Genomic DNA, 23375 nt, shown 5'->3' with positions numbered 1-23375 from the left:
TATTGTATTTTTCAGTTGACTGTTATCAAACCAGTTCATTTTGAAAGTAAATTATTAACCGGAATGCTTAATATGAGTCCGCTAAACCCCTCAGTTGTCTTTGCAGTGAAGAGCAAAACTAAGTTTATTCAAATTGCTTCAATCCCATATTGTCAATTGCTCGTCTGGGTGAACATATTATTTGCATTTCAAAATAAAAAGTAGTGACCCCTGATGAAAAGCATTTTTTAAAAATTTTCTCTTATTCATTTTTAATCAGTCCAGTATTTTTTAAAATAATGTATTAAGAAATTATTTATTTGCAAATTTTATAAGGAACACGAGCATTCATGCTCGTCGTTACACCACTGGATATCACCAATTTTGGCTGTGTCCATTGCCATTTACGGATCCCCTCAACTCAAATTACAGGTCCTAGGCGCATGCCTAGTTTGCCAAGGCCTAAGATAGGATCTGCACATAGTAATATGTAAAGTGCGATATCGATTAAACATACAATAAAAAGGTGGAATGCCACTCCAGCTAATAAAATCATCAAAATTAAAAAAAAAATAAATAAATACATTGAAATATCCAAACAAACTCTCAAGTCAGATAAATGTGTATATTTTTATCTAATTGCCATCTATCTAAATGGCTGGTGTGTTCTAAAATATATAAATACTAAAATTTGTAAAATAATAAGAGGAGTTTACCTTAATATAGTACGTAGAACACTTCCGTATGATACTCTCCAGAAATTAAAACGAAAAAATCGAAAAACTTACATTAGAGTAACAAATAATTAAAAATAAATTTAACCCAATAAAAATCAATTTATAAATATCAACGTAGAACGTATTGAGCACTACAGCTCTGGTTCATACTATATAAATACTAAAATATATTTTAGACAAACCTAATCTCCATTTTTCGATATGTTCTTACCTTCGCTATTTACAGGAAGGAACGCAGACTCCACAGACGTGCAGCTAGGTCCTGATGTATTTAGAAAAATCGGAAGGATATTTTTATTGCATTCGTGAGGTTGCGCAATCATTTTGACTCAGCCCCTGCTCAGTACAATTCTTTTATAATCCTGAGCATAGGCTGAGCCACATCTTGCAACAAAGATTTCAGGAAAAAAAAAGTATTATTAAAGTGTTAAATAGTCGTTTTCTGACATCTTTTGTGAAGTGAACAGTAGTATTATAATAGAAATGATAAGGATACTTTTGTTATCATTGGCTTGTGGCTATAATAGTGGATTTCTTTTCGAAACAGCACTCACTTTACAAAATGTCATCTACCGCCTCCGAGAGGGAGCGCTTTGTATTTTTATGGAGAAGTGTGGTGAGATCAGTTTGATTTTAAGGTTCATAAATGTTCTTTAGGGTAGTTTGTTGTTGTTGCTATTTATTTCTATCCAATTTCTATCCACGTTCTATCCAATTTTCTCGTATTACTACAGGGTATATTTTTGCTTTCTCTCATTCCTTGATCTTGAAATTGAAAGAGCTAAGTGGATATCTCGGTGAAGCGGATTTTATTTATTAGAGAATATTGTCGAGCTGTCTCTCAGGAAGAGAATGTCGCGTCACTACTTCAAAAGTTTCTGTTTTTGGATTAAAGCCAAAAATGTGCTTATAGCAAGTGAATGCCGATTCTGTGGATCGATAGGTTGTGCCCGGTACTGGGCATCTGGTAGAATGTCAAGCTGTCTGTTGCGCCTCTACCTCCCAGTTATGAATGTCATGAAGGAAGAAGGTTCACATGTTTACTGTATTCATTTCTCATCCCCCTTCCCCCTTTCTTTATCAAAATGGTAATAATAATAAGCATGTAATACTCTCCAGGAGAGAACAGGTCTAACTTTAGGCTCTGGGATCACATTAAAAATACAAAGTGCATCACCACAAATGTATTATTATTATTTTTTCAGTAATTTTACTTATTTTTGTTCAATTTTATATAAGTTACCCTCGTTATAAAGGAAAATCACATAAAACAAAAATTTTGCATACAGATGAATTTCAGATACTGGGATTACTAACCACAACATAACGTAAATTCTTGTGACGATACACTTAAATGCAGTTTATGAGAATTTAAATATTTTGTAAATTAGCTCCCCCTTAACTAAAATTAAATAATATTTAAGGAAAAACAAATTTATTTCAGTAGAATGCTGAGTGACGGTTATAATTTCTCCAAATCGCCTAGGAATATCATTCAAAAGCAATGATGATTTTATTGCTACATCCGCATTTTTTTATTATTATTATCTGGGGAAAACTCAAGACCCCTGAGTTTTTCCCAGATGATTCATCACTTCCCATTAATATTTACGCCTCAGATTATTTTCGCCATTTTAATAACGTAATTCATACTGCACTGTTCGTTTAATTGATTATTCTGTAAAGTTTGAAAGTATAATGCTTCAGGCTACAAGACCCCTTAATCAATAATGTTTACAATCCATAACCAATATTTACAACTGTTATAAATAGTGCGGAACATAAGTTTACGTAGATATAAAATTATAAGCAGACAGGGTTTACAAACTATATCATGATTTGAACATTTCATAATGTAAATCCCTTGCAGAGTGGTACTACTAGTTGTGATAATAAAACTGTATCATTATCAACATAATGATACAGTTTGTAAACCTTGTCTGCTTATAATTTTATATATACGTATAAAATAAACAATACTTCCCAAAAAGAAAACACTATTGATGCTTATTCAGTTGAGCGCCACATCCAGACGTCACCGTTTCAGAATTACTGTTTATAATTTTATGGCTACGTAAATTTATGAGTTGCACAATTAACAACATAGTTAATGATTATTTAAGTTCTGATGAATTAAGTATCCTCCATTTGTATTATTTATTAACTTAGGCCTTACACTGAGTGAACACTGAATTATGATCACTTACCTAATACCGTGTTGGGTCACCGTTCGCACGGATAACAGTTGCTATTCGCCTAGGCATTGACTTCACTAGATGTCTGAAGATGTCCGTAGGGACCTGCAGCCATGCTGTATGCAAGGTTTTCCACGTGTAGGAATAGATGATTGTTGCGTGTCCATACGCCTCACTTCCCTTTCCAAAACATCCGACAGGTGTTCAATTGTCAGGAGATGGGTAATCTCTTCACTGTGTTCTTCTATTCACTAGTACACAGTACGAGCCCGATGATAAGGCCCATTATTGTCTTCGACGATCTCGTTTCTGTCCAGGAAAAAATGCAACACGGCAAGGTGCACAAGGTCTCCTAAGAGCTACCTGTAGACGTCACAAGTGAAATGTTGTTACATACACACTAGGGATTCAAGTTCTTGCCAAGAAAACTTGGCCCATATTAAGCAACCACCCACCTGCCTGGACACTGGGAACTATGCACGATGGGGCCATAGACTCGTGTTGCTCGGGCCACACACGAAGACATCCGTCGGTGCGTTGCACCAGGTATTTGTACATGTTGTTGACACCGTAGCATTCTCCATCGACAATGATCAGCGGTGAGGAGAGCGTGTCTCTTGGGTCGTTTGCTGTGGAATATCATACGCCAGACAGGAGGTAAGCACAGGATACAAATTAACGGAAGTGCTGCACATTTGACAACAGGATGCTGTTGCACTGTCATCTTAATAGGATGTTTCTGGATTATATGTGCGAGTTGATCTTCCGCTTCTGGAAACTACGATAGTGCGAGTTGATCTTCCGCTTCTGGAAACCCAAATGCAAGCTTGCATTTGTGAATGGATTCACGTATCAGTGGTCTCCGCTATCGTCAACTGCTTGCTGACTGTGTACGCCCCGTTATGTTACACTTTTTCCCGAATGGCAATGGTGTCTTCCAAGATGACAATGCGCCGAGTCATCGGGCACTGTGCAGGAATAGTTTGAGAAACACAGTTCTGACTTCCAGCATATCGTTTGGCCTCAGAACTCCACCGATATCAATCCCATAGAGCACTTGTGGGACACTAGTGAAAGGCATATCAGCCGTCTGGATACACCAATCACCTCCATACCTGCATTGCTGACCGCATTACACACAGCTTGGTTGGCCATACCTCCCGAAAGCTTCCGACATCTTGCTAAATCAATGCCACGTCGGATAGCTGCTGTACTGAGGGCAAAAGGAGGACCTACGAAGTATTAGGTAGGTGGTTATAATTCAGTGATCACTCAGTGTACCTTTACTGATACACTGAGTGATCACTCAGTGTATCACAGAGTGTATTTTTTACGCCTACAATAAAATTACTGTAGGCGTAAAAAATTGCCTGCAAGAGTAGGTAATTAGACCTGAATGTCTCTGAGAAGTTAGATATGGTTCGTATTAGAAATGAATTTATGCAGGATTGGCAGGCAGAATGGTCTGCTGCCCATTTGGGTAGAATGACATACAAATTTATTCCGAACGCTTTTGGGTCTGTTGTTGTTTTTGTAATTATTGAATTTTAGGAACATCGGCAACTGAGGCCATGTTGCTTCGTGTATATATTTGTCTGTAAATTGCGTGCGTTCTGAGGTCGATTTTCTGTTTGTTGGACAAAAACTCGAGTTTCCAGGAGAAAAACCATGCTACTCGCGCCTGAGACCGCTTTTGAGTCTAACAAACAAAAAACAAACAAACAAACTTATTACAAAACCACTTAGGTTTTGTAATAATTAATACTATCATGTCCCATCAGTAGGAACTATGTTCCTACTGACCGGGACATGGTAGTATTAATTATGTACACAAACATGTAACTTAGAATTAATACTACCATGTCCGGTCACTAGCAACGTAGTTCCTACTGATCAGACATGGTAGTATTAATTCTAAGTTACATGTTTGTGTCTTTCAGTTACTCCTTTATGTCCGCGTGGTAGTATTGAAACATTTACTATTTGACTGTAATTTATATTTAGATTTAAGAATTCAAATTCAGGTTATAAACAGTGTTTATAATCATGAGAACCTAGCACACTTAGTGATCAATAAAGAAAATTTCCTTGCTTTAGTGAATTTTGCAGATAGGCTTTTTAAGAGGAGGAAAAGAATTAAAAATACTAACTTGGATGTTTAATATTAATACCTGGCAGCTGTCTGGATTGGCTTAATATCAGTGATAGAAAATTTTTTATCCTATGTCTGCTAAGCTCGTAGTTCAGCCCCTAGTAGTTATTTGGTACAGTTAATTGATTAGTTGAAAATTGTTGCTGAGTTGTAGGATGGATCCTGAATGGCAGTTCTAACAATTGATGGAATGTATGCAATTTGACCTAACTGGTTGTCTTCATTTCATTGGTTGCGGAAATAAAATGTTTTGTGACGGAAAGTCTGAGGTAAGAGATCATTGTCTTTAGAGCTACAAAGTTCGTTGCTCTATCTATCAGTTTGTTGTAAATAGTGTATATATATTTGGTAATTGACAATGATTACTGGAACATTCTGCTAGAAACCTGGTAAATTGAATCACTGAACTAATGCCTTAATAGTAATTGCCTCTGTAATGGACAATATTGTGGATAATTCTGATTATGATAAGGTCAATAATCATATTGGCCTTGAAGGTGTTGGTGGCCTTTGATTTTTGGTGGGACTGACTGATAGTGCTTGTTAATTGTATAAATTCTTGAATGAGTAGTGAGTGACTTGTCAATACTTATAGAATTGGCTGTTGGTGTGTAATTGTAATCTAGATGACGTTGCATGGATAATTACTGGATATGGTAATTGATGTAAAACTTGAAATAATATATGCTTAGTTTAAATCTTAGGTATAGAGGTAACTAATTGTTGATGACATACAAAGGCACTGATGTTGTGTTAGTGTATATTCTCCGACTTTAAGTTGGCTGGTAACTCCCTTAGGAGTTCAGTGTCTTATAGCATTACTTGATGAATGGCACAGTTCTATTAGACTTAATTTTTGATATTGAGGTTCACTGGCTATGAACACAATAAAAAACAACTGACCAGTGCAAAACTTTACCCCATCGCATACCGAGAAATTGCACTGGTCAACTGCTTTCTATGTGTTCATAGCCAGTGAGAAGCTTCCTCTTTATGTCTATGCTGGTTTCTGGTAAGTTGCTACCTGCATTCTACGTGTAAGCAACAGTGCTGTAGTCGGAAAATTAGCGTAAGGTATACAGCGGTGAAACTAGAAAAAGTGGGCCCCAATGCAAAGTTTGGTGTTGGCCCCCTGAAACTAATTGTTTTGGTAAAAATAAAAAAATTAACAATACAACGGTAAACATGATACTCAGAAATATTATAGGTGTAATAGTAATATTATTCTCAATAATAATGACCCCAATAAATGGGTCCTTATCCCCCAATAAGTGGGCCCCTATTTGACTTTGGCCCCCACAGTCACAAATCCTTAAATTGCCCTGGAAGCAGCAGCGCTATGCTAATACCATTTTACCTCTATTCACTGCAGTTTAGCTTGTGCTATGCAACTAGCTAACAATAAACATGGTTCATGTGAAAAAAAATATGAATAATATTTGTTTTTTTCAAGTCTTTTAAAAAACCAGAAGGTATACGCTATTCACCTAGAAAAATCCAGAGGGTATACAGCGTATACCCTCCACTACAACCCTGGTAAGCACGCTTATAGACGCAACTGCGGCATATAAGGGAAACCCTAGAGACAGCCAAAATACAAATAATACTTCGAATAGGTCCGGCTATACGGCGCATCGTCATTTGGGACTTCGTTCTTGCCTTCCCCGTATTGTATTGTGATATCACTGTCACACAGTGACCTGCCGTTCAGCCTGTACAACGTGCTGCATCCTTTGCTCACCACGAACATATACCATGCGTAATACTTTACAGTTCTGTTTGCAGGATATGGTTCGACCTGTTCAACACCATTCTTTGTACACCTTAACCACAGTGCGCCGTAAGCAACCGACAAGACATGCCGTTTCTGATATGGAAGCACCCGGAGCACGAGCTCTCACAATCACGCCCCTTTGAAACTGTGATATCTTTACTACGTCCCATAACTGCTACTTAATTACTTTGATTTGCACAACCAGATGCAAATTACCACTGCTCTAGCGTACGAAACTGTTCGGCTTTTTATACTGTTAGCTATGAGGCTTAGTCCATCGCTGAATCATCTCAATGATCACTGAATTATGACGGGGTAGTCATAATTCAGTGAGCATTGAGAGTATATTATTAGCTTATTCCATTCTCTTACACCTGCTATTCTTCGTTAATATTTCGCCACAAGTTTGCAACCATGCTCTCTCCCCCCCCCCTCTCTCCGTAAATAAACAAGGTGTTATATTTACTAATACTGTATTCCTTAATATTCCTGCTCGATGGACGGATGAAAATCTTATTAATATTGTCCACTATCATCACAGAAAATTCATGAATGGAACGTGAAACGACGTTTATATGCAGCCTTGTAAACTGCAGTCAAACCTCATCCACCGTATAGAGCACTTTAGATTTGTGGGAGAAGCTAAACAGAGGCATTTATCAAAAGGATGTCACCATTTTATGCTCCATAATATTTATTTTATGACTGATCTTGTTTTTATTGACCATAGTAGTTCCTCATTTTAATGAGAGCGAGAGTCTTTGAAAAAATAATAAAGAAAACTTCCTTTAGTATTAATAAGGCCAAATGATGCAGACAAAGCGGATCCTTTTTGCATTAGCCAAAAAAAAAAATAAATAAATAAAATAAAATACATGATGAACTTTATGACATCCATTTTTTTATTATTTTTTTATTCTTGAGAATTTATATTTGTTTTGTCGTTTGTTATATTTGTCTCACTTACGAGTGAGAAATCATTAGTTTATTTTGATTAGGAACCTACAAATTTGTAGGTTCCTAATCAAATATTCTACAAATTTGTCCTTGTAAGATATGTTTGTTATTTTTGTACGGCAAATGAAACGCCAAAAATATCAATATTTCTCTTACCTCACTCTTTATGTATTAATAACTCTGAAGTAATGTAATTGTAATATTAGGAATTATGCATTCGGACAGAATCTTAATTGATATTTTTCGCTTCCAGCTTTGCTGCTGTTAGGTTCAACATGCAAGACAGAAGAGGAGTGTATGTGTAAGTAGAATACGTATCCGGTACACTGTTATTACTTTTAAATTCAGTTGGTAAGTTGTAAGATGCTAACTTAAGCTTTTCTTATGTTCGTTTTTATTTAGACATATTCCTATCTTTCTTCTGAGCTCATAGTTATAAAAAAGCGAATGTGGTAGCATCAGAAACTATGAGGTAAACTAATTTACCTCATAGCTTCTGATTCACTAATATTCTATATTTGCTTGATATATAAGAACAGGTTCAGATAAGATCAGGAAGCCTAATTACTAATTTCATTCTTCAATACATCAGGCGCAACAGCCAGGACCTAGTGCCACAGAAAAATCGAAAATGGTTAGAACATATTCAAAATTCAGAACCATATCAGCAACAACATTGTTCTGAATTTTGGATTTGTGTTTATTGTAAGAAATGTGCTCATGAGGAATATATTGGTTTCATCATGTAACTCGTATATGGAACTAATGTGTGCCCTGCCCCGATCTTGCCAGTTTGATTATTAAATTTCATTTATTTTCTGGCCCGCTTGACACTTTTTTGCTGTCGATGCTAAAATATTGCAAATTTTGATTTCGTTTATTTTTAGATTTTCTGACGCAAGAATAGAATTTGTTATGGTATTGATTTCGGTGTTATTTGGACGCACAAAATTGCATAAATATACAAACTTAAGCAGGGCCATATTTTACTAAGTAACCCCTCGACTGTATGTATCTGAAATGGACGACTGAACACTGTTGTGCGTTGAAGGTAAAGGTGTTTCTTTAAGTAATGAAAGGAAATTTTTTTTCACTATTGAAACGTAAGGAGACAAAATAAAAATTGCAAAAAAAACCTAAAGAGATGGCAACTGCTGTGAGCCTCACGAGGCTGCCTCCCATTTCAGCTGAAAGGAGACAAGTCCAATGCTATCGGGAATAACCATCGCCCAGTACATGGGTTACGATCGACCCTATCTCCTGTATCCTCTACGTGTCCCCCTCTCTGAGCAGTTTCTATCGCGAGAGATACTCCGTCATTTCAACTGTAGGCGCTGATTTACACAAGTTCGTGAAAGATAAGAACTGTAGGTACTGGGTCCTGCTTGGGACCTCGTATGGGCCTGATGATAAACCGTATAATATGAATGTAGCATCAGAATTCATCTATAATATATAATAATGCATGCACATTATGTTATCACTATTATAATTATTTCGACAGCCCACTCTTATTAAGTGTTATCATTTTTTTCTTCGCTTCTGATATAATGGATTTTATGCTGCGTTTCTTTAGAACAGTATCACTTGGGCACCGATACTTTTATCAATTTCTAAGGATGAAAAAAAAAAAAAAAATCAAAAATTCTCACAAATCGCCAAAAAAAAAAAAAAAATACTGTACGCAATCGTTTAGCACTTGAGCGTTTTGATAAATGAATCGACTGAGTGATGCTTATCTTTGTGTGAAGAACAGGAAGAGGAATTGAGTCAGCATCGTGCTATAAGTGCCGGCCAGCTTGTCGTAAGTATATTTTTAAAAGCGTTTTGCACATTCTTTTTGCATATTAACGACATTACGGTGGAATTTTTTAATTAATGTTATGTATATAAATTTTATTCGTATTTTGCTTGTAATAAGGCTGTATTTCTGCTGTTTGTGGAAATATAATTGAAAAAAAAAAAAAAAAAAAAAACCTGCATGCCTCGGACTCTTAGTACTCGAAAGGAACTGGTTGGATTTCGTAATATAAAACTAGTCACAAAATATACAAAGTGATTCACTACCAGTGCGACAAACTTGCAGGTGTAGGGGGCACAAAGACGAATCGGAATCACATAGCATTGCAGGGTCCGAAATGCCTTCGTCATGCGGTAGAGGATGTTGAACGGGAGGTCGCGTGAACAGCGATCCCGCTGGAAGTCAGCATTTGCGAACCGTTTCTGTTGAAGAAACCAAGTAGCAAAAGTCCTCCGGAGTGGATAATCCGCAGGCTCCAATGATTGAACGCGTTGCAGATGGTATGAACTCATTTGGTTTGTTGACAGTATCCTCCATACAGTGGATTGGGAAATACCCAATCGTTGGCCTATCGCTCGAGTACTCGTACTCGGATTGCCTTCTACAAGACGTAGGACATTCTCCTCATTGTCTGGCGTCCTCGTCGTTCACTCTCGATTCATGGTACCTCTCGTGAAACAACCAGTCTCACGTAACCTTCTGTGCACACGTGCGAAAATCGTATGATGAGGAGCACGCCTGTGCGTGAAACGTTCCTGGTACAAGCGCAGAGCGGCGCGCCCGTTACAGTCCGCAGCTCCATACGCGAGGTGAATGTCGGCCAGTTCAACGTTTGAATACTCGTCCATCCTACTGCCTCGGGAACCGGTTCGCAAATGCTGACTTCCAGCGGGATTGCTGTTCACGCGACCTCCCGTTCAACGTCCTCTACCGCATAACGAAGGCATTTCGGACCCTGAAATGCTATGTCATTCCGATTCGTCTTTGTGCCCCCTACACCTCCTGCAAGTTTGTCGCACTGGTAGTGAATCACCCTGTATATCCATCATCCCCAGTTGCTCTTTATGCCTCAGAAACAGTACATCGGACTGGAGTACTGGATATTAAGCTGGAATCAAATAGCTGGAAATCCCCTCGCCATCTCCCAAGTCAGCCTTACTCGTACGCTTGGAAACAAACTGAAAGGCGCACTATAGCCCCAGCAGCTTATGCGCCATTAAACCCCCATAACCCACACACACACACACACACACGCACGAACGCAACACCACGAAGAACAGAACATCTTCACCTTGCCAAGCTTATAATGAGAGACTTGACGCTCCGGACATCTATAGACTCATCAAGCAACCTCAGACCAACAGAAGAATTACAGACCAACAAAGAGCCCAAATATGCCCTTGTTTGATTAGCTCAGCTGTTTGGGTAACATGCTCCCAGCTAACACACTCAGATTTGTCAGTGGCATAGACATTGATCTTCAAAGGATATGCAAAGATTGAGGTTACAGAAAGATGGTGTTTGAAGAAACCTATGCTAATTTACAATTCTAAACCAACCGTTGCCTAATGAACTTATATGATGAATATGTATGTTTTTAACATATTAAAAGAATAAATTTAAAGCATATCCAATTATCAAGTTCTGTGTGAAAATTGCTCTATAAATTGTAAAATGATAAGTTTACTATGTAAAATGTGTATTTTAAATATATGTATGCATATAAAAACAGGTTATGTATGCTTATGTATAATTTTTTTGTATTACCCTCTTGTACATGAGCCTTCGCGGGTAATACAGTTGATATAATCACCGTGCTCTCCGAATCCTGTCAGTGATGGAGGAATTTTTATGGACCTTTTTCACAAGGTGGCTGAGTTAGTCGGTCTAGAAGAGGGTAGCATGGTTCCCCCCGGAAACTCGAGTTTTTCATCCAAATAAACAGACAAATCGATCATTTTACAGACATAATATATACGTCGCAATATCGGCATAATATTAATTGCGATAGTAATAAATAATAATAATATTATTATTATTAAAAAAAGATATCGCAAAAGTCGCTTCAGCGGACCAACTTCTCCAAGAAAGAAGTAACGGTGCTGTAGATAGTGGCGCCGTCTGGCGTCCCTCACAAGAACTACCACTACCACTGGACGTAAGCCGAAGCTAAACAGATCCACTTCCATAGATGGATGATGATATCGAAAAGAAATAATAATCATACTGCATCGAGTGTAGCGCAGGATAAAATCACTCGCACTCAGGCCTTAGGCAGAGAGGTCTGTTCGAAAAGTTGGAGACCGTCTCTCGCAGACGACAATGGAGCAAGTGGTGCTGTCTCCCGTATGGTTACCAAAACTAAAGGATTTGGATTTTTTTTTAGCGCATTAGAAACTAAGGCTATAATGTCACAACTGAAGGGCAAGACCATCCAGCCCAACTAACTGGAAGTGCTTCCTGCGCTACTGATCACCCAGGAGGGAAGAGGAAGCCAACGCATGAAGCGGATCATCAAAATGAACACGTTCATCATGCGAGCATATTACGAAATAACGAAACTAGGAACAGACATGGCAGTGTACAGGACGAAACCACATAACAATTGGCTGGAACGATTCCCGGATATTCAGGTCACCAACAGCGAACAGCGGACCAGAGAAGGACCATCGACACCTGATAGTTCCTGCAATCTTGGAAAAAATCAAGCAGGACTTGAGCGATCAACTACAAAAGCAAAGAATATGGACAACATGGAACCAGAGGAGGAAGAGCAAGGAGAAATACAACCCAGAGCAGCTGAAGTGAAAAGAGACGAGGTCATGATATTCAGAACACCTGCAAGGAACTCCAGAAAGTCGAATCCTGAACACCTGTAAAATAGTCAGAGAGTTATCGACCATCAGTAACACCGGATATAACAACTACCTTCAGTCAGACTTCCTTAAGAAAATATTTAGAAATATAAAAAAATAGTTTCGAATAGTGTGCATACATTTGTCAGTTTTTAGCAAGCACATTTAGCGTGCCATACATATATAATCTCAAAACAATGTAGTTTCATTAAAAAAAAAAAAAAGCTTTTGCCTCATTTTGTTGTTGTTGTTTATGATTTAAACAGTCAAAAGGATATGTAAGCCGTAAGCTTATACCAGGTGCTATCCAAAATATTCTGGACTGCAACAATAAGAAGAAAAAAAAAAAAAGGTTTCACTTACTTTGTATTTAATGACATTTCCTTCGAAGTAGTCCCCTTTCCAAATGGAGTGGGGGGGGGGGATTTCCCTCATGTACTGTCATTTAAAAATCAGAAAAGGATCAGACGTTTCCTTTAGTTATTTGCAAATTTCTTTAATGTAATGTAATGCCATTGAGGCTGCATCTTTAATGATGTCTAACTCATCTATTCACAAATTTGAAGCGTGGAAATACATTTTAAACTTAAAATATCCGGAAAATCTAAATTCGAATTTGCACGAACTGCTGCGTACGGAGGTAACATGTTGTATGCATTCCTCTTTGCATGCTTCCCTTCCTGACATCCCACTTGTCAATGTACATTGAACTAGCAAAGGAAGGAAATGGATGTGATAACGGACAATTCCTATTGAAACTTCTTTTGATAATTGCACCTCCATGATTATATAATATGCTATTATCTGAAAGAGATCGGCAATTTCTATTGGAATAAAATTAAAATCCAGTTTATGAGAATATTGTTTATAATACTCTCTAACTCCTCTTTGTACAAATTTGTATTAACTTATGAAAGCCAGAACCTGAAAAGGCTTCATGACAAAATAAGTACATTTTGTTACGTCCACTGATCGAAGTGAAAAAAAAAAAAAAAATAATAATAATAATAAATAATAACAATAGTAATAAAATAAAGCAAAATACAATACAAAAACGAAGTGATAACTTTGTGACATTTTTAAACTTCAAACTGGTGAAAACTGGCTGGATGGTTTCTAAATTTCTTGAATTTAAAAAATGAACACAACGTTGTAGAAGGCTAGATAAATTTGAATATGAGAGTTAATGTATGGTTTTTCTCATGAGCAATTTCACCACAAATTTGTGACCTTGCAGATAGCGCTGTGTCTGTGTCAAATGACGGGGGAGGGGACTTTGAAAAATAAAATCAATCGATCATTCAGTTTTCAGTTTAGGCTTTTGTTTTTATAATTCTTTTTTAAAATAGTAATTTAATATTTTAAAAAAACTTGATAGGAGCTTATTGAATCATTGAATATTTTGAATCAGTTTTGTTGTGAAATACTATACAGTAATTGAAAGCTGCATGCATATGTAATTATGGAATAGAAATTTCAATATAAATTCCGTTGGCAAATTGTTGTAGCATCGAACATTTCTTATACCCTTGGCTAGAATAATATACTAAAAATAGAAATATTGACAGTAGCCTCCAATCATTGCAGACACCCTCCGTAGTTGACAATATTGATAAGCAATAATAATTTTGCACCAACCTGAGAATTATAATACTATGAATAGTAAGTTTATCGAAATTAGGGTCGCTCTTTTCACTTCTGCGTCTTTTTTAGACATCTTCTTCTTCATCCAGTCACATAGCTCCCTGAGGAGCTGTTGTGGCCACCAACAAATTCCTCCAACTTCATCGATCGTGTGCTCTACGAGCGGCATCGCAAATTGTCATGCCCAGAAGTTCACTGATCCCATCCTTCCACCTAGTTGCAGGTCTTCCTCTGCACTTCTTCCCCTCGATTTTTCCTTCCATTATGTTCTTCAACAGAAAGTTTCCCTTCTTACTATATGACCAAAACACTTGAGTTTTCTTTTTTTGATGCTATGAAGAAGAATTTTAGGGCTGTCAGTTTTATTCAATACCCACTCATTTGTTCTTCGATCCAAGTAGGAAATACGCAGTATTCTCCTGTAACACCACATTTCAAATGCTTCAATTTTCTTCCTGTCAATTCTTTTCATATTCCATCATTCACATCCATAAGTAGCAACTGGAAAAATTAACGAATCAATGATTCTCAGTTTCTTCTTTAGGAACAGATCTTTATCTCTCCATAATTTTGTCTGATCAGTGAACAACGTTTTAGCAATTGCCTGTCATCTCTTTACATCGTTTGAGCAGTCACTATTTTTATTTATTCTTGGCCCTAAGTAATCAGATGCATCAACTTCTTCGATATCTAGCCCATTAACCATCACTTTACTGGAACCGAGATTATCACCACTCGCCATAATTTTAGGTTTACACGCATTCAGAAACAATCCTTTTTTCTTACTTGCTTGACATACTCTCCTCGGAATGTCTTTAAGATTATCTTTAGAATTGCAAATTAGCTCCGTATCATCTGCATAACGAAGGTTGTTTATCTTCAGTCCTTCAATTTTGATGCCACTCTCTAAATCTTCCAAAGCTTCACGCATGATATCTTCGGCATAAAGATTAAAAAGGTCAGGTAACAAAATACATTACAGCCCTGCCTGACACCGTTACCTATTGTGAAATTAAGTCCGTGCTTCCCATGTTGGTTTTTTAAGCCATACTATCCAATAAAAAGGTTAAGAAAAAGAATATGGTTTCGTCTTAAATATAAAAGCTCCAGGGCGGTTTCAAGTATGACAAAAGGTAGCATTAGGCTACGTATAAGAAAAATTGTTTTGTTTGCCCTGCTTACGTTACGGACCTGGCTATATAGCCAGGTCCGTAACGTAAGCTGAGCTTAATGTGAAATACATTATCTATTACTCCAGGCGCCGGAAGCCCTAGGCATGCTTGCTATCACGTGGCAAGCGGGAAGATTTCCGTCAAGTTCATCATTCTATTGTGAAGCCTTCTAAAGCTGTCTTTCAATAATTATTGCAAACGTTTTGAATCAATTTTAGGCTCCTTGTGCTTCTCCCTTATCAAGTTTGTAGTACAACGAAACTGATTTATTTTAAGGTGTACGTTATTTGTAATTTTTTTTTCTCTCCCTAAAAACAAATAGAACTTTTTACAGTTTCGATTTCCTTGAGATAGTATGAAGGTCACTAATTGTTATAGATACCACTGATTGTTTTATCTCAGTTTTTTTTCCCCAGTAAAAGGACAGTGTGAAATCCATCAGCGATCAGTTCCTGTAATCTGAGTAAGTGGTTGTGTGCTAATAACCTACTTTCCTTTCTGTCTAGCTCACTCTGCTCACTAGTGCCTATAAATACCACTGACAACCCCATCACTGGATGAGTTTACACGCTGATGAAACACAAATATACCCTAGCATGTGTTTGTTTATAAAACGACTAGAATATATTTGGTTGCGGCACAAGACTCAGGGAAAACCTGTGATTCTGTAATGTACAGTACAGTACTTAAGAAGTTTCCTTTGTCATGCATCATTGCCCTTCTCTGTTAAAATTTATTCTGTTGAATGGAAACACGTGTTATGAGAGCTAGATAAAAGGGGAAAAACACGTGTTATGAGAGCTAGATAAAAGGGGAAAAAATTGTTTCCGTTTTACATAAGGCTGTGTTTACAAGTCATGTTCAGGAAAATCTCACCAATTCTGGCTTTGTTAATTAGGTGCAAATTGCAATTTTACTTGAATATATATGTAGTGTATGTATACGTATAATGAAATTATAAATTGCCAACTTATGTATATATATATATTTTTTTAATTTATTTATTTATTTTTATTTTGTTTTACAGTTTCCCGAATCTGGTGTTACGAGTGCGATACGTGGTCTGACCATCGATGTCGAGATCCTTTCAATGTTACTGTTCACCCTCAGGATCTTCCGCCTCTAAAGCGGTGTGAAGGATGTTGTGTAAAAATTGTTATGAACCGAGGAACAGGTATGTTTTCACAGTTTTCTCTTTCTTGTCTTTAGAATTACCACAATCTGAAAATAGAAATATGAGACTACTGCATAGTCCACGGTAAAGCTTACCACTGTGACAACGAGGGAAGGGAAGGGATATTTTGGCTTTAATCATGTATTTAAATGAGACTTTTTTCTTTGCTGGTGTTATCCATCTATAAAATAAACTGTTCACACACTTGTACACCACGATAGATAATTTTAATAAATGAACATTACGTTACAAATCCTTTACCGGATCCCTTTCACATACATAATGCGTTAGAAGAACAAGGATTATAAATTGGCCTTTCTCTTCTGCTGAAGTTATATCGTAGGAGTTGTCTCCAATCCAGTGTCTAGTATTCTCATAGCCAAACCCGGCATCTCCATTAGACTCTATTAATTTTACTGTTGAAAAGTCCATTGTGCAGTTCTTGTGCTCCCCTTTTAAAGCCACCTGGCTAAATTTTTATGTAAAAAAAAAAAGCTTTTTTTTTATTTATTCTTTTTCCCTTCTCAGTTGTAAAATTCGAAGCACTATATGCCTGAATGCATTCTAACACTTGTTTTGCCAATTCTGATTCTTTAGTGTTTGTTGTGGTTTGTCTATGCATTTGAAATTTTCTTCCGGTCTCGTCTATGTTACCACGCATAAAAAATTTAAACAAAATGTCCCCATTTGATATACGTATTATATATAGAGCAAGTCTCAATATTACTAGCATGTTTACTAACATTCCTGTAGATCAATCTATTAATATCATAGAAAGCAAAAACCCCCAGTTTGGAACTAAGAGTGCCACAAACCAATAAGATAATAGAATCCTTATATATCTCATCAGCATTACCTTTAGAACCAAATTATTTTAAGTTCGGATAAAATATACATACAAAAGTCAGGCTTCAGCATGTGGAACCCGTTATTGTCGGTTATCGCGGTTATTAAAGGAGAACTTTGAGGGGACAGCCATCCGGCCGGCCACTTTAAGACCTCCCGTGTCGTGGATGACGTTTTCATAATTTGGGAATATGGACAGGGAGAATTACATAAATTCTTAGAATATCTAAACACCATTCATCATACCATTAAGCTTGAGATGGAGGCCCATAATAGTTTGCCTTTCTTGGACGCTGCAGTGACTAAAGAGAAATACAGGTGTACAGCAAGCCGATGGATTCAGACCGATACATAAACTTTAATCACCGCACAAAATTAAAACAGATATTAATAAAACGTTATTAAATAGTTGTTTGAAAATTAAAATTCGCTGGGGAAATTAGCACTGTTAAAGGATTATTATTAGATAACGTTTATCCAAGTAATTCAATGAACAAAATCATAGACATCATGCAAAATGGATTACAAGTACATAAAAGATATTGGTGAAAAAACAAAAAGAAGCTGTAAAAAGTACACACAGGCTTGAAATGATCCTTAAGCCGATTAATAAATGGGGGAGGAAAGCTGGTTTAAAGATCTGACACTAAAACGTGATAGAAGGCATATGATATACAATAATACGTGTAATGTGGAAAAGTATACGTAGGCGAGACCAGAAGAAAATTTCAAACTCTCATAGATAAAGACAATAAACACGTAGTCAAAGGAAACACTAAAGAATCAGAACTTGCAGAACATGTGTTGGAATGCATATAGCGATAAAGACTTTTGGGGTAATAGGAGGAGAGGTGGGAAGAAACTTTGAAAAAACGAAAAATAAAGGAAGCTTTTTTTTTTTTTTTTAACGTTAAAAATTTAGCCAGGTGGTTTCAAACGCAAACAAAGTGAGAAATATAGGGGAACTGTGGAACGAGTTTTCAAAGTAAAATTAATTAAGGGCTAATGGAGCATGGCGGGGGGTGTGATGGGAAACGTGAGAACACTAGAGATTGGACCCATCTCCTACGATATGACGACAGCAATTAGAGAAAGTCCAATTTGTAACCCATGTTTTGACTCATTATGCGTGTGAACAAGGACCTAGTAAAGAATTTGTAACGTGATGCTCGTTTATTAAAATTATTTATCGTGATATAAAAAGTATGTGAATAGTTTATTTCTGGAAGAAAGGAATAAATCTATCTCTTATTAATTTGTTTTGTATTCAACTATGACAACCTTTATTTCAGTAAAGCTTTTGATATCGCTTCCCTTGAAAGGCTATTATACTCGTATAAATTGAAGCAGATTAAGATTGCTGGTAAGATCCTTGGTGGGACCAACGGCTGGCTAAAAATTGGATGCAGAGAAAGTACAGCAGTCATAAATGGACGTTCCTCAGTGTGGACCAGTACAGCCCCTTAGAGATCTGTATTAGGATCACTTTTGTTTCTGATCTTAATTAATGACATTGATGAGGGGTGCAGGGGAAGTTGTAAAAGTTTGCTGGTTATTTAAAGGTAGGAAGGATGGTTAACGACCAGAATCAGGCTATTTTGCTTCGAAATGACATAGATCAGTTGAACAAATTGTGTGAGAATCGCAACTGAATTTTAAGGCTTTTAAACGTAAGGTTTTTCACCTGGAAACAGAAATCCAATTCAATCAGACATGAAATAAGCTGATATGAAGGCACATGGTGTCTTGTCTGCAATATATATAGGAGACGGAGAAAGTACTCCCGCAAGTAGAAAAAGGATGTAATTGTCACTTTATATAAGACGATGTTGAAACCGCATTTCTAATATTATGTTCAGGTCTAAAGGCCACATTGAAGAAAGACGTAAAGATTCGAGAAAGGGTTCAAAGAAGGGCAGTTGATTGGAAAGTTTTGGTGTCTATATGAAGAATGGCTTAGCAAGTACAGACGACAAAACTTGGAAACTAAGAAATCTCCTGGTATATAAGGCCTTGAAGTGAGTCAGTAAAATGAACGAAGGAAATATATTTTCACGAGTCACATGTATCAAATTTTGAGAAGTAACAGAGGGCAAGATCTCATCAAGTTCATCTTCCGGCAGCGTGTATAGATCATTGGAATAAACTGCCTGCCATGGTGGTCGAGGCGGAGAATTTGGTCAAGTTCAAAGCTGAATTAGATAGCTATTTTTTTGGCGACGGTGAAGGTATGATTTACTGAGATTTTTTTCTTTCTTCCTTTTTTTTTCTGTTTTGGCAACTGCAGGAAAAAATCCACTTCTCTGCATCATTAACTATTATAATACTACTACTAATAATACAGACAGTGAACAAGTTGCACACCTTTGCTTGAAATTTGCTGCTCACTCTCCCTTAATTCCACTCGTTTGTAACATAGTGCATATAAGCACTGTTACTTTTTGTTACTTCTCCACGCTGGGTGGAAAATTCAGGGTTCGAATCCCGTCAATGACGCGCGGAATTTTAATTAGTGCTGAAAAATTGAAATGTGAGAGGCAGATATTGTGCTAAAACCATTCTTTTAAAGAATTAAAGATGCGGAAATTAAGCTTAAGTTTATATGGTATTTTCTCCGGGAAACTGGTATTTTTCACATAATTTACAGGACACAAACATTTAAAAAAAAATTCAGAAATTCGTAGTATTAATATTTAGTGTGGAATGGGATGGTATATTATATTCAGCAAGAGCTTGTAGATATGTCTCTGCTGATGATTTTTTGTTACTTTTCGTAAGCTTATTTCATACTTCCGAAATTCCTTATGCAAATATTGTTTGTATTGTGACATTGAATTTACATTTTCTCTTATTTAGCTGAAGAATCTGTTAAACGTACATGCACTTCCAATCTACAAATTAACCTCTTTCTCGTGGACCATGTGTGTATGTTGGAGTCTGAAGGAAAGGGTCTTATGTGCTTCTGTGAGAGCGATGCTTGCAACAGCGCCCCCTATATATCCAGCTTCAGTGTCAGCATGGTAGCTGCAGTTGTTCTGGGTGCCTTGCTTTCCTTGTTGCTGTCTAATGGATATTAGGCAAATCATTCCTCCTATATAACGAAAAGCTGTGTATATTATCTTGTGGTCAAAGAGAAGGCTACAGATCGAAAGAAAAAAGAGCTTGTGTATATTATATTCTTTAAACTAGTTAGTAGCTATGCACAACGTTTTCTTCACAAAGAAGCGGTATCATTAGTATTATAAACATATAGATATCATATATATGTTAATTCTTTCTTGAAAATAGAGCAGGCATTCTCCGATGGTGCATTTTGCTCTATGTTGTTTAATAGGCATTAGTTATAAAAAAAAAATGACTGAAATGGTCTGAAGATTTCCACTCCAGGGTTATTAGTGATGAAGAATGGACTAACACGAAACCTTCTTCAAAAGATAGTCCACAGTTTAATTTTAGAGTGAGAGTAGAATCTTCGTTTAGGCGCTAGTAAACATCGAGTTCAATTAAATAATAACTATAATGCATAATCGACTTACAGGAGGAAACTGTGCTATCTAGCTTTGATCACTAGACTCTTTACCACTCTCCGGATGAACATATTAGATGAGGCGGGTATACAAATGCGCATAAGAGTTTAAATGATGAAGTGAATGTCGTAGTATTATCAAGGGACTACTGTTACATAACGCTGTAGAACTTGTATATTTATGCAGAAGTACAAATTTGCTTAACGTATGGACATCTATGCAGAAATTTGTTTTCGTGTTTAACTAGTGCGCGCGCACACACAACTCACACTGAATTATAGTTTTTTTTTTTGTAAGAACATGTTCATTGATATTTTCTTTAAAGTAATTCTGTTTGACTGAAGATAACTTCAAAGGCATATCAATAATATAATAGTTTTTTTTTTTTTTTAATTTCCATTCCAAAGTTTGCAATCCATCTTAAGAAATACAGTAAAAACCTCGATTTAACGGACTCCATTGGGTTAAAGCCTATCTGCTAAATCCAATTACCCTCTAAACTCGAAAGAAATGCTCATATTCCTCGGAGCTGCTAGAACGATAAGAAAAAGTGATCCACCGTGAAATAGAAGCATTGAATGTTATAATGTATTTTACTGCACTTACCAGTTGTGTGGAATAGAAGAGCTCTAAATTTTGCCTTGTCCTGCAGTGGTAGTGGAAACTCCCACTTAAAAGAAAGCTATTCGTTATTTCCCAAGTCTGTTGAATTGATGTCGTTAAATCGAGGTTAAATATTATTCGTGATACATACATCTGACAATACTAGATAATTATAGATTATAGCAAGACAGTTTAATATGTATAATAAACATTTATAGTTTATCTAGTGGTTACTCTGTGCTCAACTGTGCGCTTGTTGATCTGTACCTGTTTCGTAAATATTTTACAAAATCGAGTTTTAACAGTATTACTGGACCATAATTTTTTATGTTAATAATGTACACAGCAAAATGGAATATAAAGAGTAAACAGTGTATCCATTCAGATAGAGACTTTTATGCAGAAATTATTTTCTTCGATTTTATTTTATTTCATTAGCGTATCAGTAGTTGTTGAAAATATTTGTGTGTAAAAAGACTGAGCGAAAATAATTATATATTATTTATGAAGAAGAAGAAGAAGACGGTAAAGTTTACAACAATGGTTATTGTCTGAAGTTAAGGGAATTTAGATTCCTGCCCAAAATAGTTTGGGAAAAATTTGCAAGTGGAAGTGTTTGTACAATACCGTACGGGCATGACTCCAGGTTACTGCGGACGAAAGGCATCCGAAATAAACATTGTGTGTGAAGAATTTGGCTGGAGAACCTTCAACATATAAAAGAAGAAAAGAAGATATCTAAAATTTTAATTTTAAGCAATCGTTAAAGTCGCTGGACAAATAATTTACAGAGGGCCATAAAGGTACGAAATTATAAGTTTGTTTACTTTTTTTTATCTGGCCAGAAGACGGGAAACAGCTTGGATTCTTAAATCTCTTTTAGAGTGTTTGGATTCTTAAATCTCTTCTAGAGTGTTTCGATTCTTAAATCTTCATCCGCGATGTTTAATCAGTTTCTTGTTGTGGTGCTACAATTTTTCATAAAGTTTTTACCCCACAAAATGCACGAATTGATGATTAACACATGCAATTTAGAGTCACAGTACACAAATACTAAATCTTCTTGAGTTGTCCTACACTAAGCTGAACAACTCACCAACCCAGTTTTTATTCTAGCTAAGACGAAGGTTTTAAATTTAATAAATAATGGGAATTGATCCATCTTATCATTGTCCTACTACTCTTTAACTTAACTGCTTAAAGTGACCTTATTTGTGAAAATATAAAAAAGTTAGATGATATTTACTGTTAGATATATGACTCGGTACATCTCATTAAAAAAAAAATCATCAGAAATTTAAGTTCTTATAGTGCGAACTGATTTTTTTAAAAAGAATTCCCGAGGCTTTTCTTGTTTATTCTCATCAATCAACTTATATGATTAAATATTATATATGTATAATCCAATGTGCAGGAGATTTTTTTTACTACTTTATTTCAAGATAACTGACTGCAGTGCGTTTTTGCGAGAATTTAGCGCATTTCTTTCGTACACCTAAAATATAAAAGCAATCACTTTAGACGTAATAATAGAGCGAATTAACTTCGTTCATATATGGGATATTAATGTATAATTTTATTAGGTTTAACTGAACCGTAAATATATTTTAGTTTTTTTTAGTAAGTACACATCGAAAACAAACTGTGTATACTTACCCGATAGAGAGAGAGAGAGAGAGAGAGAGAGAGAGAGAGATACAGAAAAGAACCCTGTACTCGGGTACATTCAGGAGCGGTTAAGGTCGGTTGAGGCCCCGGGCGCAGAAGAAAATATTGGGCCCCTTAAAAAAAAGAGAGAGACAGGGAAAATAAAAATACACGTTCACCATTTTTTAAAATAAATTAAAACTATTATGTACTATTAATGTTTTTTTTCCAATAAAATTTGAATATAATATATGTATAATATAATTAATAATAGCATAATAATAATCACGAAGTTTTGAACTAATAGTTGAA

General features: G+C 36.2%; 1 protein-coding gene across 1 annotated transcript in view; it reads left to right on the top strand.

Moving 5' to 3' along the window:
- The window catches only part of LOC150081631 (UPAR/Ly6 domain-containing protein qvr-like), a 28403-nt gene extending 6804 nt beyond the window's left edge, over window positions 1–21599 (top strand). Inside the window, exons 2-4 of the mRNA XM_090379495.1 lie at window positions 8048–8095; window positions 16294–16440; window positions 20143–21599. Coding sequence (XP_090235621.1) covers window positions 8048–8095; window positions 16294–16440; window positions 20143–20363 — 416 coding nt within the window. The 3' untranslated portion in view covers window positions 20364–21599. The remainder of the gene's footprint in view (window positions 1–8047; window positions 8096–16293; window positions 16441–20142) is intronic.
- The last annotated feature ends 1776 nt before the right edge of the window (window positions 21600–23375 follow it).

This window comes from Mastigoproctus giganteus, chromosome 8 (assembly GCF_048544385.1).
Source record: "Mastigoproctus giganteus isolate SK-2022 chromosome 8, ASM4854438v1, whole genome shotgun sequence".
NCBI lineage: Eukaryota > Metazoa > Arthropoda > Arachnida > Uropygi > Thelyphonidae > Mastigoproctus > Mastigoproctus giganteus.
This window is presented reverse-complemented; position numbering and strand designations above follow the sequence as displayed.